Raw genomic sequence first — 21,309 nt, 5'->3', positions numbered from 1 at the left:
GTACCTTAGCTGCTCATAACCCTAACCCCGCTCATAGGTGCAATTTCAAATTTTGACTTGGTGGGGGGGGGGCTGAATATATTAAAGTTAAGCAGACCCACAGGTGGCTCAGATACACAGGCTAGTAGCGTTCAAATATACTAACTATTCAAGCTGACCTGAGATATAACGTAAATTTTAACGTATAAATACAACATAAATCAAACACTAAGTTCTAAAATATCCATGATAGTTTTACAAAGTATACAATACCATGCTGCTTTCCAACTATATAGTAGCCCATAATTGATGGATACGATTAAAACAAATTAATGTACATAAAATTTGTATTATTTAAAACAATTAAAACTGAGAACTTTCGTCAAAATTTACTAAGCTCTATTAGTAATTTGTTGAGTTTTTGAAAATATGTCAATCACATTTGAACTGCTGGGGTTCTGACAAGGATGAAATACCTTAACAAATATAGTATAGGTAATATTTTGTAATGTGATTTAAATAAATGTCTATTACGCACGTAGCAACGAATGTAATAATGAAGTGTTTTATATTTTATTTGTGTTTATAAATGTATCAGTTTCCGTTGAAATACCCGAGGATTAAGATTCAATAATCACATCAGAAACAGTAATTGTGTCTGTTAAAAATGTTTCAGACAAAATTCCAAGGACCATTATTTACTGCGTACTATAGTGTCGGGAGTCGTCCACTGGATAATTGGGCAGTTCAGGTGCGTGCATAAATCTGCCCGAAAAAACTACACACGTTTCATAATACGCGAATTGTTCACTAAGTAAAATGCAATAGCTAAAATTGGTCTAAACCAAATATATTTAATGTATCTCAGGTGTATATTATTATATGAAAAAAATGGATTGTAGAAAAAAATTAATTTGTTAAATATCCTATATTAATTTTAGTGAAATATCAACTAAACGGTGTAATTTATAAAATTTAACAATATTTATAATCGTTCTTAAAAGTATACAATTACTTTTAATTTATAACGGAAAATACCACGCAATTTGTTTTCTTAAATAATAATAATAAAAAAAATTATAAACAAAATAAGTAAAATGCGTATTAAAACTATATTAACGCACGTTTGTTTTATTTTTTTGACACACATGCAATAATGACAAAAAGCATTCACGTAAAAGAATTTTTGTATATTTTTGAGCTATCTTAGAATAAAATAATCCGTAACAAAAATTATAGAGTTTAATATTTTTGAAGGAACGACATATTAATTATCTAAATTAGTTTTAACATATTTTAAATTTAGATTTATTTTTTATTTTTAAAATCAAATAATAATAAAATTTAAAACCGATATGTTAAATTCCCAAAATTTTATCTTGTGTATAATTTTTGTGATAGGTAATTTTACTCTAAGATTACTAAAAAAATCACAAAATTAAAAACTATTTCATTATCCATGTTGGCATGTTGCATATGGGTCTGAAAGAGAAAACAAACATTGTGCTACATTTTTTATGACCTAACCTGTCACCGTTTCGTATATTGTACACACTCGTGGCGTCTGGATATTTCAGTGTAAAGAAGGAGAAATGCAACAGGTCCTAGATGAAGAAATCAAGTCCAATGTACTCCAAATACAGTCGCCAAACGTGAATGCCTGTTATATAACCAGTCCATTGAATTCCAAAAGTTCGCTGGGTGTTCGGCTGCCGATAATGACGTTGTTGGTGAAAAACCTCGGTCAATTTTTTACGTTTGAAATCACGGTACTTACATGAATATTATTAAGGTATTAGCTTTTCATACAGATCAATTTATATTTTAAAATATAATCCTTTTAATAAAAAAATAAAATAAATTTAATAATTATTAAATCTAATTACACATACTCAAGGTTTACATAAAACCGTTTTTTAAAAGGCGATCAATACACAATAATATTTAAAAACGTAAAATTAGTTTTAAATTTGAATTTAAAATCAGTGATGTAATTTAGTGGGGGGCAAGGTGGCTGCAAACGAGTTGAGTCCCTAATACTGAATTGTGTCCCGCAGTTTTTTTTTTGGGTTACACGAATTGTATCCCTAAGTTTTTTTCGGGTTATACGTATTATGTCCAACAATTTTTATAAATTCAAATCGTGAATTTGTCTATTAAAAAATTTAAAAGTACCTATATTATAATATTTTACACGAAAAATGAAAAAGTTCGTATAAAAAAGTCATATTATTATTATAAAAATTATAATATAATTTAACAAAAATTAACGTTGTTTCGTCTGACGTTTAATAAATATAAATTTAAAATAAAAAAAAACTATATTAATAGTTTAAATAAAATTACATATAAAGCAAATATTTAAATAATAAAATTTTTATAAATTCAAATCGTGAATTTTTGTATTAAAAAATCAAAAGTATGTTATATATTATAATATTTTACACAAAAAATGCAACAGTTCGTATTAAAAAGTCATATACTCGTCGTAACTCCACGTATGTTATCTCCACGCGAACAGAATCGAAAAATTTTATTCAATAAATATCTTATGAAATATATGTTGGTATTTATACAACATTAAAATGGACAAATTTCTCGATTTAAATTTATCAAAACTTTATTATTTCAACTAACGAAACAACATATTTTATTCTTATGAAAAATATAGATTTAAATTTATCAGCACACAACTTGTGTAAGACTTTATTAAACAGTTAGGACTCTTTTATCACCGGGATACAACTCGTGTACGCCACTTTTATCATTGGCACACAACTCGTGTATGGGAAATTTCATTGGGACACAACTCGTTAACTGCGGGAAAGGTATAGCCATTTGCCCCTGTTTGATTTTAAAAGCAGCCCGATAAGCCATGTCCGGTTGCAATGTTGTCGGTTAATCATTATTACTTATATTTTATGAGCACAAAAATATTCCTAATTGTTATAATATTTTCAGAAAATATTATACTGTATGCTGAGAAATTATTGTCACAATGATAAATTTTTAATTAATAATTGATAGAATATATTTATATTTAGACACATGTGGGGACATGGCGACGTATATGTATGTATATGTATGTGTGTGTGTGTGTGTGTTTTGAAGGAAAAGGAACATATATTGAAAAATCGTTGCATGTACAACAATCATAATTCTCGTATGATTTTATTTCTAATTAATACAAATTCTAAAAACATCAACCTTTAGTAGGTTGTAGGTACTCTTATTTATCATTGATTTCAGACATAAGTTAATAATTATGTTGTAACAGTTGTGCACTCATGTATGTAAACTAGCGGTCCTTAACCTTTGTGTAGTGGCGACCCAAGAGATTTACCAAATTTTTCATGCGACCTTTTTATAAATAATGTTCAAAGGTGGTTTAAATTTTAATCAACCCATTTAAAATTATTGGCGACCCAAAATTGGGTCGCGACCCTATGGTTATGAACCGCTGTGATAAACTATTGAACTATTCTGTAATGTGTTAATTAAGTTGAGTACCTACATTAAAATTTTGTGACGTTTAAAAACCTACGTGCTAAAAAAAAATTATTAAAAATCGATAAAAAAATCGAAATAATCTGATATGTTTAATTAACAGGCAAAACTTTAACTAATAAGTAAGCAATAATAAAACAGTTTATTATACCTAAAAATATATATATACAGGATGTCCCGCGATGATTTACCCATTGCGATATCTTCTGAAATAATGGAGATATCATAATTCTGGTTTTTTTATAAGATTCATAGGGACAAGAACTACAAATATTTCATATTAATTTCCTGATTTTTAATATTTTTTCTAGTTTCGAAAAAACTGCGAATTATTTAATACGATAGTGCCATAGTGGTATCATTGTATCTAACATGTAGCCCGCGTGCTTGTACGGCTGACGAACGGGTTTCAGTGTGGCTCGCAATAAATGTTATATTTTATTTCTTCAACATTGTTAAATTTTTATATAAAGTTAATAAATAGTGTACAAAATATCAATATGTACATTTTTGTTATACCTAGTATTAAATACGGTTATATTATAATAATTATAATAAATAGATAAAACAAATGTATTTTGTTTACTTTGAATTTAGTAAAAAAAAGAGTTTTGTCCGCCAACGTATAAATACGTAATAGTTAATATTTTATGGCTTGTTGGTAATTTGAGTATGGCATAGTCCACAATTTAAATACCTAATTTAATGTTTTGATACTTTTTGGCAAGATATAAACATAATAATAATTTCGCAGTTTTTTCGAAACTAGAAAAAATATTAAAAATCAGGAAATTGATGAAATTAAAATGTTAAAACATAAATATTTTCAGAAAAAAAACTGTATAAAATGGCTATCTTCAATTTTTTTTTAAATAATTAAATAAAAAAAATACATTTTTAACTTTTTTATCAAAACATAAAAATTAATTTAAACATTAAATATTTGTAGTTCTTGTCCCTGTGAATCTTATTAAAAAACCAGAATTATGATATCTCCATTATTTCAGGAGATATCGCAATGGGTAAATCCTCGCTGAACATCTTGTATATATCAACTACCTTATATTTGCAAATTATGTTGTGACGTATAATTAATACATAGTTTTAAAAATTAGAGTAAAAAAATAATTTAATTATAAAATAAGTGTGGTTGAAAAAGTAGTTTGATAAAAATGTAAATAAATAGGCGTGTGGTTGCAAGTGGTTTATTTTTACCCATTGGAGTCGGTTAAACTTTCACCCCTCTCTCCTCTATTGAAAACTGAAATGACGTCACTGATGTCAACTTAATTCCGTGAAACACGCTCATTGAAATGGAAAAATATTCAAAAATTTAAAATTTAATAATATAATACTTTGACTGACGGATATTACATTTGTTTTCTATATCGTTTAACGTTCCTGCCGCCACCATTGTTATGCATAAACAGATTTTGGACAGCGAAAACATTCGCCGGCGTTTGCGCGTGAGCAACTACCATACGAGCAAAAAGCTGAGCACGTTCATGGTTACGATGCCGATTTGTTTGAACGAGGATTGGAACCATCTGAACGTGAAATTGGCAGAGATCACGAGCAAATCGTTCAATACGACCTATGTAGAGACGGTCCGCGTACAGGTGCACGCAAACTGTCGTCTGAGGAGGATATATTTCAGTGATCAGATGTACAGAGACGATGAGCTGCCGAACGATTACAGAATGCTCGGGACGAAGGACGCGCGGGGAAAATCGAAGAGCACGTTGAAGAAAAAGGCGGTGACCGTTGACAAAAAATCGACGGGCGACAGGCTATAGGTTAAGAATAATAAACAACATTAAGAATATAGAACCGAACATAATTCAGTCGATTATGAGTACGCGTTATAATAATAAATGAATATCATCGTACGAATAAACGCTTGACTGTGTCAAAAATGTCTTGTCCGTGTTTCCGTATCTGTTCACACGACGGATGTTTGCGTCAATATAATTTAGTATAGTGTTTTAAACGAACACTCATTATAATTTCACCATAATAATATAAATGAATAAATGACAATGTAATGTGTCTGCAGTCTGCTATAATATAATAGGCATTTTACTAGTTCTATATAATGGTATTGCATAATGCATGATCGCCGTGTGTGTGTGTGTGTGTGTATTATATTATTATTATATTTATTTACATCGTGTGCGCATTATTTTTCGTTGTTTTTCGATTTTTTCTTCCAAGACCGGGTGATAGCGGGACCACCAAAATAATAAGAGCAGGGCGCGTTACGTAATCGTCGCGACCCACCGCCGACCATCCGGGTTTGATCGTTGTCGATTCGTCGACTGACGTCGGTGACTTGACGCTTGCTCAGTGAGCGCTTGTCAGTCTCTTTTCGGATTCGGCGTTCTTCGTTCCCATCTGTTTATTTAGTATTATTGTATATACATATATAGCCTTACTGCTTTGCAATCACGAATAGCATTATCGATCTACCTATTTCTACGCAGTTTCGTTTCGGTGCTGGGGCATCTCACTTGGATGACAAGTCGTTCAGTGTTTGGGCGTGCGGCGGTCTCGTATGTGATTTCGCTACGTTTAATATATTTTAGATTCGACTCTATAGTGACTATCATAATGTGTATTGCACAATCGAGGAACGATCAGTTATGTCTGTCGATTGTAGAACTTCTGGGCAGGTTTTCGACAAGTGTTTCTTAAACGCGTTGTATACACAACTCTATACGACCAACGCAAAAAAAAAAATAGTTTAATTGGCGCACTTATGAGCCGCACGATAGACTGCACTACAAGACTGAATATCATCGCTTATAAGACTGATGGAAAAACCATTTGTACAAGTATGTATATTTGCTATATATAAGTTTTGTTTAAGTTAGTATGACCATAATTATAACATTAGTGAATGCCGAATGGTGACAGCATTCACTCTGTAATAACTTGTAATACATTGTAATGTAGATTATTTATATTATATGTAATTTCACACTTTTTTTAGCGACTTGTTTACCTATGTTCTTTAATAAAAATGAAATAACAAATAAGTGTATACAATTTAACTACCTTACAATAATATTAATGCATACCACAATTGATGATATAGAACAATGTTTAATATAGTACTTAATTAGTGTGATTTGAGTTTTATTTTGCTTTTTTTTTTGTTTTATAATAGTATTGTTACTTAAATACTCACCTAAGTAGACCAACAACAATTCTATTATTGATTAATAACACTAAAAATAACAATTTTGGTTTATAGAATTAAGGTTTTGGACAAAATATGAACATATCCGATTTTATACATAATTTATCAATACTTATTAGCGATTTTTTTTTTAGGTACTAGTTTAAAAAAAATAAGTTAAAAATAATTTGGAACCAACGTCATTGCATTAATATGCTTTACTAATAATCTTTGTTAACAGAAAACAGTTCACAAAGATTATGGAGTCGTTAACGAAGATACTTTTTTAGGTCCTATACTATTTTTAATGTATATCTTAACTCAATACTGGTATCATGTATATAGTCAGAAAAACAAAAATAAGTGCTGACAGTTATGTACCAAGCGGTAGCTTTATGATAGTGGTTGTCAAAATCATAAAATAAATAGCTCATGGTCAATTGAATTCGATGGTTAATTCATTAATTAGTTGCTGAGAACCAATTGTTACTAGGCTGCGGGGGCTAGTGCTCATATTTCGTATCTCCAACTGTGGTTATATATTTTTTGGAAATATAATCTAAAATATAATATATATACTACTTAAGCTATATAGTAGGTAATTAATGATAATTACAATCCTCTTGAAGATAATATTAAAATATGTTTCATCTTTATTTTTATAAATCAAGGACAATTGTACTAATAGTATTTAAATAGAATTTATTTTAAAAGATATAGTTATTTATTTAAAAATCTAGTTTTCTCTTTATTTTTTAACTTATAATATTATATAGTTTTGTACTTTTGCAAGAGAATATAGATAATCATTCTGGTAAACAGTATAGTAAACTGGTATACCACATTAATAATTACACTGTAATAGATGTGTTTAGTTTTGATTTACTAAATGTATTAAAAAGAAATTCTGAGAAGATGATGAAATTTTTGGTAACCAAGGTTATTAAAAATGATTTTAAAAAGAATTTGAATTTTCAATTTCATAATTGCCAACTAGTTCCAATTTGATCACAAAAAACTTTATCGAAGTTGATAATTAGAGCATTTTTGTTACTAGAAAAAGTTTCCGCAGATACAAAAATAGATCCACATCATTCCTTCTCGCTCCACTCAGAATTTAAAATTAGTATTTAAATTGTAGTTAACTTTGAGAAAATTATTATAATTTATGGATTAAACGTGTATGGGGTTGTATGTAACCTACCTTAGAAAATAAATTGTTTCTTTTTTTTTTTACTTGCTTTTAATATTTATCAATATTTTTAGTTGAAGTAGGTTTCAATGTAAATAGTACACTATTACTTTAAAATATTTAATTATAAATAAATCTTCAAAACATGTATTTATTGGAAAAAATTCAAAAATATGCAAAATCATAAAGCTTTGATCCCCTATTATTATTACATAAAATAAAAGTTAGAATAAACTTAGAAAGTAATGATTATCATTTTAATTTTACTTTCTGTTGATTTAAATAATTATTCTACTTCTATTGCAGAACAACATTTTAAAAGTTTTAAGTGAATTTAATCTAAGTAGGTAAACATGATTAATAATGACAGTGATATTATGTTGTACAATTTAAAATATTTTGTTTATATAAAAATTTAAAGTATTTCAATGATAGTTAATATCTTATAGTTGTATAAAAATATATACCCTGATAATAACATCCCAAATCTTTATGATGGAGTACTTTCCTACCCTTACTACTAACAGCTCGATTAATGTTACTTTGTTTTTTCAATATAGATCATGTTTGTGTACCAATTACCCTAACTTCTACTTTAGTAGTTGATCATATCAGTCTTAAAATATTGTGTGTATGTGTGACTGTGTTCACTATCGCTGTGTTTTTCTAAAGCTTACTAAAGAAACTATTATGTTGATTTTGTTGTATAAACTTGTGCAATTATTTCTACATACAATATTGAGTATAATGTATCTAGGAAAAAAAGATTAATGAAAAAATTAAACTGACCAATAATTTTATAATCTTATTCAAATTTCCTTGTATTTTATATAATTATAAAATAATTTACTTTTAATTATTTTTTCAGATTAAAAATTATATTATTAAATAATATAATTTTAGTGGAATAATTAGTGTTTTTCATCAAAAACTAGAAAACAATTTAATATTTACAATGGTTTGTATCATTCTATTATTTATATGTAATTTATTATTAATTAACACGAAATTATCAAAAAATAAGTTTTGGAAATATAAGCCAAATCTTTAAATTAGATTGATAGTAAATATTTTAATTTTTCTGAAGTTATTTTTGTAATTTGTGTAACATTTGTTTTAGACAATTTCGTTTTTTATTACTCTTATTAATTTAACATCGTTTTTGTATAATACAACAATAAATGATTTAAAAGATATTTTTAAATATTAATAATTTTAAAACAATTAACTCTATTGTTTAGGTATCTTATTACTATCAAGGTATCATACTATCATTATTGTTAGTTGTTTCTTATTTGGCTTAAATTTCCAATTAGAATTATATTAGAATTATAAGACTAGAGTTCCCACTAACTTAAAACTAACTTAAATGTAACTAAGTAGGATCTTGATGATGTATAAATATTAAAATTTTTTTTTTTAGAAATTATGTTGATTTTATAAACCGCCAAATACTAAATAATAATTATTAATTAAGAGGACGTCTCACCCGCATGTGTCTCTGTCTTACACACATATAACATAGTAAATTTTTTGTTCACCAGTTTCAATAGTGTGCTTTTAGTTTTAATTTTAGAGTGAATTGACCTATTATCAAACTTTTAGGTAAGAACATTATCTGTGTTCTCTCCTTGGCTTTTTAGGATATTTAGTGAATTATGATCATTTTCAAATACTTAATAATTTCATACTCATAACTCACCTGAAAATTAAAATATCATAAAAAGCCAATGAAAGAACAAAAATAATTTTCTTACCTAAAAATCTAAAATTTTGATAATAGGTCAATTCACTCTTAATATTAAAACTAAAAGCACACTATTGAAACTGGTGAACGAAAATTTACTATGTCATACGTGTGTAAGACGGAGACAACACATGCGGGTGAGATGTCCTCTTAACTATATAAAAAGTATATTGTATTAATACTTAAATTTTATAGGTTACTAGTATTCATTTTTATTTTTCGCAGACTTAAATTAATATTATAATGAATAATAGCAATTAAACTAGAAATATAAAACAATATAACACATTTTTTTATTGTGTACTGTTATTAAATAATAGAAAAAAAGTAAAATATGTTAAAAATATACTTAATATATTTGTAATACCAAAATGTCTTTAATTTTTATTTAGATGGATAATTTAAAATGTTGATTGAGCCATAGTGTACTATTTTCATCCAATTGTATATTTTGACATAACCATAGTAATTTAACATTGAACATACTACATTTCGAACTGATATTGAATACTATAAATTAAAGTAAATCTTATGGTCAAAATAAAGTTGCTTTGTATCAATGATACATTTAGGATGTCAATAATGACTTAAGTTTATTTTTTAAAATAACGCCTATATGAAATATAATATTGTACAGATTTAGTAAATATGATAAGGATAACAATACTTTTATTAAAATAAATATTTTTTTTTTATAATATTATAAGCTTAGCTTAATTATTAATAGAAAAAAGAATATTAATACAATATTATAAAATAAAAAATAATTTTGAACAAGTAGGTTCAAATATTCTATTATTATAGGTTAGGTACCTATATCTATTAAAAATATTAATTAATGTTTTTTAACAATGTATAATAAAAACAAAACAAATAAAATATAAACAATAAAAAAAAAAAAATAAGCTTTATTAATAAAATATTGGATAATGGTTTTTTAATGTATAAATAAAACAGTCTTCATCTTCATTGTATTCATTAACTTGATCTTGAATACTTATTTATTTCAGAACTTTCTTCGAATATATCTGAATAAAAGGTTTTATTTCAGCTTCATCTGATATTGTAAACATTTTCAAAAGGTTTTTTGCATCTTTATTTTAATACCTTAACATGATTAATCTTTGATAATTCTTTGAGATTTTTATTCAATGTGGAGAAATCTTAGTTTCTTTTTAAACCTTCTATTTTTAACAGAAATTTAGCGTAGGTTATTGCAACGCCAGCTGTCTTTTCACCTTTAATATAGGAAAATCTTTTCTACTATGTAGATATAAAATCAGTTTTAAATTTTACTTCTATTATTCTTCTTTAAAGATATTTCTATTGCCTGATTTTGTAAATACCATGGGTAAATAGTACACTTTGGAGTCTTTAAACAAACTATTAGATAGAACATTTTGACAAATTTTTATCCATGGTAATAGTACATATTGACGCAATTGTGATATTTTCAATTGATATATTAATGAAAAATAGTACACTTAAGCATAATCTGATAGCTTTAAATAATTTCCCACCATATTTTAATGTAATAAGACATAATCATACATTTCATTAATATTTTTAAATTATTAAATTTGGTAAGAAAATATATTTGCCAATTGTTAGTATTTTAATATTTTTATCAAGAGATTTTAAGATAATATGATTTAGTTTAATGTTTAAAATATTTACTTATTATAACAACTATTTAGTTGTTGGATGTTCAACTTAGATCAAATTTACTGTATAAAAATGTAAATACCTGAATTTAGTAGTTTTTAACTATGGGTTGATTTCAGAAAGAAAAATATGACATATGAACAAGTATAGAGTAGACATGTATCTACTTTTATTTCATTAACTTTTAAATGGAATTCAATATGTAGTATGGTCGTATGTTTCCTAAATTATATATTACTTAGGTATATATCTACCAGCACTTTATAGGCGTATATAGGTATCTCAGGATTGTATGTTCTGGTTGATTTCAAATTAAAACACATTTTTTAAAAATTATTATAATTATTAAACGATTCATTTAATAATATTTAGTCATTATTAGTTATACAATAATATTCAAATTGCTAGAATTAAGAATTCTGAGAAATATCAAGTGATATATGTACTTAAATTAAACATTTATTGTTAATAATTTGCACCTTTTCTTAAAAAACTACATTTTTTTTCATTAAGATTTAATGATTTATTTTATAGTATATAAGTTTGGTAGTAAAAGTTCAATAACATTTATTATTGATTATAAATAATAATATTTATAATATGTGCTACTAATACACGTTTGGCTTTGTAGTTTAATATTAGTTTCAAGTAATTTACATTTTAAGCTTTAGTTAATTGAAAGGATAAAATATATATATATATTTTTTATTTTTTATTGAACTTGAAATGATAAATAAAATCCCACTACTAATTCAAAGTTAATATTTAATAAATAAATCAATCTACCACGATTAAGGTTTAATAAAATCTTGATTTTGTTGTATTATTGTTACTATTTATTAAACTTCATAGAAAATATTAAATATTATTATTATTATTATGATTTTTTAATAATATTTAACATTAAATGAGTTTTATTATAAATATAATATTGTTAGAACAATATTTTATAATTGGAGTAGACTTAAATTAACTAAATAGTTGTAAGTGACAACTAAGTTAATATTATATATTTCAAGAAATTTATGGGTTCCTTTCAGTCTTATGAGTTTATAATTATTTTATGCATGCAGTTAATTATAAAAATTTATAATTAGGTACCTATTTAGAATGCTTGTATTAATTTGTGTCAAAACTACATTTGTATTGTTAAATAGAAAATAATTGTTGTATATGTAAAATATAGGGAGATTCGGATGAACCACTTATTCTTGCTGTTGGCACAGAAGTTTGTATCAAGTCTAAAGGGGTATTTTGTGAAGCAAAAATTGAAAAAATATCAGAAAATTACAAATGCAAAGTTTGTCAATTTATTATAAACAGTTAATTTAAAGTCATTTATACTATATTATGTATTTATTTCTGTTAAGGTTCAACAATATGCTGATAAAATATCCAAATCTTACACAGGTCGTCCAGTTAAAGGACAATTAAAGGTAATAAATTATTATCTATACAATCTAGCACTTTTATAGTTTATACCTGAATTGTCTGTATATTAATATATTTCTTATTATATCTAGGTGGGAGCAAATATTGCCTTAAGATGTCAAGATACAAATGATATAGTTCAAGGAAAAATTTTAAAAGTACAAGATTATAGTGAATACACAGTTGGTATGTATTTTTTAATAATAGTATAGTATTTATTAATTTATTTACTTATATTGTTTTGCAGCGTTTTATAATGGTGATATAGCTTGCTTTAAGAGAAAATCAATAAGTTTGAAAAGTAAAGGATACTTTGCTAATAGCACTAATCTTGATCAACTTCCGTTTAACAATCCAGAACACAGTGATGTAACTCATGATGTACAAGATTGTAGAAGTCAAGAACATAAAAAAGATTTTGGGTAATTTTTTATTTATTATATATATGTAGGAAAAAAATTGAATCTGTTATAAAATTTTCAGTATGATATATTTAAATTAGGGAAAAATGACTCATGTGATAACCTTTTTAGATCATAAAATGTAAAAGAATTAATTTGGATGGGGAAGATTCTAGGGCTAACTTTTAAAATTCAAATAGGAACCTATTGTAGTTAGCTCAAACACATTTCTTACAAGATTGCTGATGTAGTATATATTATAGATCGTACATGTAATAGGATCCATAATATTAAGCTAAACATTATTAATTCACTCATATCGCACACATATAAACTCAAACTACTGAAAGCCTAGGTTAAAAAGTTGAAAACAATAGGCTTTTTCCGATTTATGTAATTTAAGTAAATTACGTGATTTATAATATTTAGATAAGTTAGTGGGTGTTCGCCTGTTATTGAAAAGACCATATAAATATGAGTTGAGCACCTAGTGTAAGTCAGATAGTAGTCAAGGATCTATACTGACTACTTATCCCAATGTTATGATTATTGCTCATTGTTGGCATTGTCACAGCCACATTGCCGCGAGTACTTATTTACTTCCATTAGTACTTTTATGTTAGCAGTAATCTAAAGTAATTGGTTTATTTCAATAAAGTATAACTTACTTTTTAATCTACAAGTGTTCATTATTTCAACTACTTACCTTCTCATCACCACCTCAAGCTCTACCAGGATGTCCAACGTCGTTAAATGATTAATGTGGAACAAATTGCAGTGTTCTTCACAGCGATCACTACACTATATTTCTGAAATATGATTTGTGTACAGTTAAATTTTTAACAAATTTTGATGGGAATGTGTTAAATTTACATTTGAATATTAGTGTTTGGCATCCTTTTTTAGTACACCTCATAGTCACAATTTTTTTAAAAGTTTCGCCCGAATGTCTTTTTTTACTAGTCCTTGTTGTTTCACGTAATTGTCCACTATATTCGATGCCATCATTATTTTTTTTTGAACAAACCAAACGATTATTACTTAAAAGGTTTTTACTTTTTAAATATCCAACACATTTTAATTTATCAATAATTATATTTCTATATAAATACCCCATTGTTGTAGTAGAATTCATTTTAAAATTTAAATTGTTACAAAACTATAATTCGAAAAAAAATAGAAAAAATTCACCAACAAATGAAATAACACGAATGAACGCTAAATGGTAACTAAATGTTTAAATGATGTATTTTAAAAATACAATACAGTTGTAAAATCCATATCAAATCGATAATCATATAGGTTTAGCACTATAGTGTAAAATATAGGTATTTTACCTACAACGCTTTATCATAGATAGCTGTTTATCGGTAGATCACACATTGGACCGGTCCCCAAATGAATTTAGATTACACGATTCAAAGTGGTTTTCTCGTAGGTAATTTTTTCTTAATTTATTTAAATATATCATGCTGAAATCTACTGTCACATGACATTAATATCCTTTATATATATTGTCAACTCAATAATTATAGTAATTACTTCTACTTATTCTATTTAAATTTAACTTAATATTTTGCGCAATAAAGGGAAATTAGGGAAGAAGAAGCTTTAGCAAGTGAGGAAAAAGATATTGGAAAAGTAGTTTGTGTTGTAACTAGTACAAAAAAGAAATTAAGAGATAATTGGTTTCCTGGTTTAATAGTTGCACCTACTTCACAATCCTCGATCAAAACTAATTTTGTAAAAAATCGCCTAGTTCGTTCATTTAAAGACGGAAAATAGTAAGTATTACTAGAGATTGTTAAGTATAATGAACTGTTTTTACTATCATATTTTATAATTAAAGCTATACAGTACCAAAAAACGAAATAACTGAATTTACAAAAGAAATTGGTGCTAGAGTGGAAAATCCTACGCTTAAAACTGGTAAATATTAAAATTTTTCATATAATCTATTAAAGGATTGTAATTATTATTATTTTTTAGCTGTTAAAAAAGCCAATTGTTATCTTGACAATGATGAACTTCCACCACACTGGGATCGAGATTTTTTATTTGGTGTTGAAACAACTTGTACTACTACTTATGATGGCAATGTAAGCTTATTATTATTTATTATTAAATTTAAGGTTAATTTATTTCTATTTTATTCTTTTACTTGCTCCAAAAATTAAATTATTTTTAAGTATAAAATCAAGAGTAATTAATTAAGCAGGGCTTATGTTATGAAAGGTTATTATATTTTATTATCCAAACATGATTTGTCGATTAATTTTAATCATAAGCTAATATTATTAATAAATCATATAAATTACTTGGTTTCATTAATAGAATTACTTAACATTTTAATAGTTTATATCATGTGATAACTTTGTATTGTTCTCTTGTATGTTTTCCCTTAGAATTTAGCTCATTAATTTGGTCACAAAATGTATCAACTTATATCAATGATTTTTCAAGTCGTTCAATACAAATGTTTAAAAAGCGTAACATTTATTACTAATATTCCTATACCTAAGCTTATGATATTATCCAGTAATAAATTTGTATAGATTCTTTGTATCTTGGTAGATTATTGATAGAAATAATATTTATATGTGATTTATTAAATAGTTGATTAATTAGCACAGTTATGTGTTCACATTCCTTCATATTTTTCTAAAAGTAAAAAATATGATGCTAATTCATTTTTCTTTTGTGTTTTAAATATAGCTAATAAAATGTTTTCGTCAGATTTTTTTTATGAAGTCCTGACAGTTTTAAATTCAATGTTTTGTTAATTTTAATAGAATAGTGATGTTTAATTAAATTATTATTTTTTATTGTCAAAAATATTATGATTTTACACAAAACTTAATTAACATATATACAAATAAATTACATAAAGAATTACACTTTGGTATTAGGTATACTATTAGCTAATAACAATTTATTGATACAAATACAGTACAAAGACTGATGGCCATCCGTAGTGTGTTGGACAATGGTGTTCCACGTTACATCAAAATCCCTTTGTAGGCAGATTTCAATTTCTCACTATCATACAACACACTACTCCTGATGGTCATAAAAATATTATTTGTTATTATTTAAATTCATTAATTGAATGTTAAATTATATTATAAAAGACCTTCGTATATTATAAAATTTACATGTTTTCATTAACTAACTATGCTTATGTTTAGTATAATAAATTGTTTTTTAGAATTCTGATGAAGAACCAATTGAAGAAAAAGATCATTTTGTCGCACAGTTAATTAAATTCATGGATGACCGAGGAACTCCTCTTAATCAAGCTCCAATGATTGATGAAAAGGATGTTGATTTATATAAACTATTTAAGGTATCAAATATAATTCAATTAACTAATTTAGTACAATAATATAATATGATTTTTATAATATACAATTGCTAGAACAATAGCCATTTGTGTTACTTTGACACATTAATAGGAGGAAAAGTTTAACATCTTGCATATTCTAAATTATATTTTCTTTGTCAGGTTACTTACATCACTGCTATTAATTCCATGAATCAATTCCTTAACAATAATACTTAACATACTCTTTATATTTCCATATACAAATTATTGATAAATACTATAAAATTCATATAAAAAAAACAGCATTTTCTATATTACACAACTGAAAAAATAAAATAAAATTGAGATAAAATTCTTGGATTTTTAAATTAAGTTAAACAATAATATTTAAAGCCATTATTTCACTAATAATAATTTATATTATTTAATTATTTTTAGGTTGTCAATAACTGTGGAGGATATAACAAAGTTGATAAAGATAATCAATGGCTATTTGTATCAATTAAAGCTGGTTATGAGCGACAATCATCTTTATCTGTTAAAAATTTCTATCAAAAGTTAGTATATAATTTTATGATACAATCTTTTATTTTTTTTAGACTGAACTGACTAAACTTAAAAAATAAAATTATATTTTTAAATCTACAATTTTGTAGAATTCATAATAAAGATAAAATATTTATTAACATTTCATTGACATTCAAATAAACAGTTAATTTTGTTACTTAAACAAGGTTATTCCCAAAATTATCAATTTTTTTTTTTTTTTATTAATCTCAAAAGACCGCGGCGGCTCTGGCCATTGGTCTACATTACATTACAATATTACAATATTATTATTATTACATTATTAACATTATAAATAGACATAAGTATTAACATTTATAAATATATATACATAGACTATAGAGGTTATATTACATTATATAAGTTGGTTTTTTTTAAAAACATAAATAATTTGAGTGTTGTGGTTGCTTCCGGGCTGAGTATTTCAAATAGATGGGTAATGCCAAGGATTTGTATTCGGGCTTGCTGGTAGTTTCTGCACTCAGTAAGTATATGTTTAACTGTGAGTTGGACCCCACAGGTGGTGCAGTTGGGAGGGTTCTCTTTAGTCATAAAATGTCGGTGGGTACATGAAGTATGACCAATTCTAAGTCTGTTTATTATTGTTTCTTGTCTTCTGGAACATCCGGGAGGAGGGGGCCATGGGATAATTGATTTTTTGATTTCATTGAGTTTAGTTGTTTGATTAGACCAATATTGTTGCCACCTATCGATTGTGTTATTTTTTATATATTTTCTTGTGTCGGTATAGGAGAAATTTGATATAGTGATTGCTTTAGGTGATATGTGTGAGAGTTTGGCGGCCTCGTCAGCTTTTTCGTTGCCTGCTATATTGTTATGTCCGGGGATCCACATGAAGGATATGTGTTTTCCGGCAGATCGTACAATGTGACAGGAATTATGGATGTTTTTTGCTATGTCAGTAGGGTTGGTTATATTTTTAAGGCTTGTTAATGCACTGAGTGAGTCACTAAGTATAATACATAGTTTGTCGTCAACTGATTATGTAAAGTATTTGATGGCTTCTAGTATTGCTATGGCTTCAGCAGTGTATATTGAACATTTGTCAGATAGTTTAATTTGAATTTCGATGTCACCACATATGATTGCAGCTCCAACTCTATGATCAGCTGTTATAGATGCATCGGTGTATATCTGTGTGTGTGGTTCGGCTTTAGCTATGATTTCATTGAAGATGTGTTAATATATATAAGGGTTTGTGTCTTTTTTAGGGAGGTGATGGAGATCGAGATTGATGTCTAGAGAAATTAACCAAGGTGACTGAAGACTGATAGTTGATGGTATGATCTGGTCTAGGTCAAATTTATCTTGTAGATTTTTAAATATCCTTGAAGGAGATGATGATATTCCTTGTGGGGATCTATATACTCTGGCAGCAAGTAAAGTTTTCTGCTCTGCCCATCTAAGTGATAGGGAGGGTATTCCTGCTATGTTGGATATGCTGTCGATAGGACTTGAACGGAACGCCCCTATTGACAGTCGCATACCTGAGTTATGGAGTGTTTCAAGTTTTTTTAGGTGCTGGTGTTTCGCTGAAGAGAATAGGAATGATCCATAATCTAATTTGGCCAGGATGAGAGCTTTGTGAATCTTGATGAGTACCGAGGAATGGGCTCCCCATGATGTATGTGATAACGTTTTAATTATGTTAAGTCGATTGGTGCAAGTTTGTTTAAGTTGTAGAATGTGGGGCGTCCAAGAACACTTTGAATCAAATGTAATACCGAGGATTTTAATATTTTTTTCGTTTTTGATTGTGTGTTTACCCATACTAATTGACATTTTATTTTTGTTTTTGTTGTTGAATATAATAAGTTTGGTTTTTTCGGCTGAAAATCTAAACCCTGATGTATTAGACCACTTTATTAGTTCGGATGTAGCGTCTTGGAGTATTTGTTTTATTGTTGTAAGGCTGCTGCTACGACATAATATGGAGAAGTCATCAGCGTATAGCATGGGGATGATAGGCTTTGGTATTTGTTTGGATATATCATTTTAGCTAGCAGAAAAAGTGTTACTGATATTGTAGAACCCTGGGGGACTCCATTTTCTTGTATATAAGTGTCGGATAAGCAGTTTGATGATTTGACTTGAAAGGAACGTTCGAGTAATAGGTTTTGGGTGAAGTTGATTAAGTTCCCTTTGCATATTATTTTGTTCAGTATGTGCATTATTCTGGGCCTCCAGGTGGTGTCATAGGCCTTGGCGATATCAAAACTGATCAATCCTAAACTTTGCTTATTGTTCGTAGCTATTTCGGTTTCATTTTTGATGCTTAGAAGATTGTTAAGTGTGCTTCTATTTTGTCGAAATCCATTTTGTTCAGGGGAGATGTATTTTATTTTTTCTAGGTACTATATGATTCGGCGATTAATGATTTTTTCTAGTAATTTACATAATGTGCAGAGTAAAGTGATGGGGCGATAGCTTTCAGTGAGATGTTTATTCTTATTGGGATTAAGGATTGGGATAACGAATCCATGTCTCCAGTATTTTGGGAATACGTTATTATTCCATATGGTATTGAAAATGTCTAATAGATGTTTGATGCCGTTTAGTGGTAAATTTTGGATCAAAACATAAGGGATACCATCTGGTCCCGGACTTTTGCTTTTATTGGTTCTCAATACCATTTCTAATTCTTCCATGGTTATTGGAGAGTTGATTAGGATTTGTGTAGCATCGTTTTGATCGATTGTGTTTAGGGGAGAGTCATATCGATGACAATTAATTAGAAATTCATCGTCGTAGTTGGAGGTACTTGAGTTTTTTTGAAAGAATTCTCTAATAGAGTTGACTACTTCCTTTGGTGTCGTTATGAGTTCTGAGTTAGATAAAAACTGTATGTTTCTTTGTCGGTTGGTTCCTTTGAGAGATTTAATTTTACTCCAAACTACTGAGAGATCGGTCTGGGTGTCCAGGCTGGATGTGTATGCTTTCCAGGATGCGGTTTACTGTGTTTAACTAAAAATCTGGTGCGCGCTCTATGGCGTTTTAATTGTATGAAATCGTTTGTGTTGTGTGTATTTTGATATTTTTTGAGGGATTTGTTTTTATTTATAATAGATATTTTAATTTCATCGTTCCACCATGGGACCCTGGGTTTTTTAATTTTGTTGTTGGCTATTCCTATGGACATTTTTGCAGTTTCAGTGATGAGTTTTGAGAATTGGTAAACATCATCATCGATGTTATCTTTGGATGGGGGTTTGAGTGTTAATATATTGTTTTCAATTAGACAGTTGAAGAGGTTCCAATTGGCTTCTTTAATTTTCCACCTCGGAGGATAGTACAAGTCGTTTTTGTTTGACGGGTCGGTGAAGGTTATTTGGATAGGAATGTGGTCGCTGCTGTAGATATCTGGTAGAACTTTCCATTCGAGTTTGTGTGCAAGAGCAGTATTAGAGATAGAAAGGTCGATAGCGGAAAATTGCCCATTTGAGGGATTTATTCTGGTGGGTCGGCCGGTATTTAGTAGTACTAGATTATCTTGCATGAGGAGCTCTTCAATTATTTTACCTCTTGAATCAGTTTTGTAAGACCCCCAGTTAAAGCTGTGACTGTTAAAATCACCTACTATTATGAAAGACTGTGGGAGTTGATTGGTGATGTTTTCTATGTCGGTGAGTGTGAAATTTTTTTGATTAGATAAATATAGGTTACATATGGTTATTTTATTATGAGGCAAGGTTATTGATACCGCAATAGCTTCTAGATAAGTGGTTATTTGTATTTCTTCGCTGGGGTATTCATGGCTGACAAAGATGGCTACGCCGCCACTAGCTCGGTCACATAAATTGTGGTTTTTTTTTATAAATATTGTATTGGGATAACGAAGGTTTGTTGCCGTCTGTGAAGTTTGTCTCTTGTAGACATATAATGGTCGGGGTATAATCTTTAGTAAGCAGTTGGAGTTCTTCAAGTTTTGAATAGAACCCATTCAAATTCCATTGAATAATATTTATCATAGGTTTGGAGTGTAGCTTTAATAGGTTTGTGTATATATATATTATTGGTAAAGTTTTATGTGGAGGTTTGGTTTGATTGAGCTGGTTGGGCTTGGAAAAGGAAATTAGACAGTTTAGTTAGTCGGCTTTTTAATGTTCGATCGGTGACCAGAGGTCTGATTTGATCTAATATGTCCATTAATTGTATTATATCAATATTTACCTCTTCAGTGAGTGAATGTATATTAATAGATTTATTTGTGAAATTTTCAAGTATGTATAAAAATTGAAGATATGAAATGGGCAAATTGTCACTTAGTGTAAAATATTTATCTATTGGTTTTTT

General features: G+C 27.7%; 2 protein-coding genes across 2 annotated transcripts in view; both read left to right on the top strand.

Moving 5' to 3' along the window:
* The first annotated feature begins 646 nt into the window (after positions 1 to 646).
* On the top strand, positions 647 to 5,282 carry LOC113559066 (cilia- and flagella-associated protein 20-like). Its single transcript, XM_026964666.1, has 3 exons — positions 647 to 729; positions 1,553 to 1,748; positions 4,917 to 5,282. Exons 1-3 carry the CDS (start codon positions 647 to 649, stop codon positions 5,280 to 5,282), a joined length of 645 nt encoding a protein of 214 aa, XP_026820467.1.
* Positions 5,283 to 6,299: 1,017 nt separating this feature from the next.
* LOC113557968 (AT-rich interactive domain-containing protein 4B-like) overlaps positions 6,300 to 21,309 on the top strand; it is a 28,255-nt gene continuing 13,245 nt past the window's right edge. Inside the window, exons 1-11 of the mRNA XM_026963505.2 lie at positions 6,300 to 6,320; positions 11,422 to 11,488; positions 12,462 to 12,571; positions 12,642 to 12,707; positions 12,795 to 12,888; positions 12,950 to 13,124; positions 14,693 to 14,887; positions 14,953 to 15,032; positions 15,093 to 15,202; positions 16,312 to 16,449; positions 16,867 to 16,985. Coding sequence (XP_026819306.1) covers positions 6,300 to 6,320; positions 11,422 to 11,488; positions 12,462 to 12,571; positions 12,642 to 12,707; positions 12,795 to 12,888; positions 12,950 to 13,124; positions 14,693 to 14,887; positions 14,953 to 15,032; positions 15,093 to 15,202; positions 16,312 to 16,449; positions 16,867 to 16,985 — 1,175 coding nt within the window. The remainder of the gene's footprint in view (positions 6,321 to 11,421; positions 11,489 to 12,461; positions 12,572 to 12,641; positions 12,708 to 12,794; positions 12,889 to 12,949; positions 13,125 to 14,692; positions 14,888 to 14,952; positions 15,033 to 15,092; positions 15,203 to 16,311; positions 16,450 to 16,866; positions 16,986 to 21,309) is intronic.

This window comes from Rhopalosiphum maidis, chromosome 3 (assembly GCF_003676215.2).
Source record: "Rhopalosiphum maidis isolate BTI-1 chromosome 3, ASM367621v3, whole genome shotgun sequence".
Classification (NCBI taxonomy): Eukaryota; Metazoa; Arthropoda; class Insecta; order Hemiptera; family Aphididae; genus Rhopalosiphum; species Rhopalosiphum maidis.
This window is presented reverse-complemented; position numbering and strand designations above follow the sequence as displayed.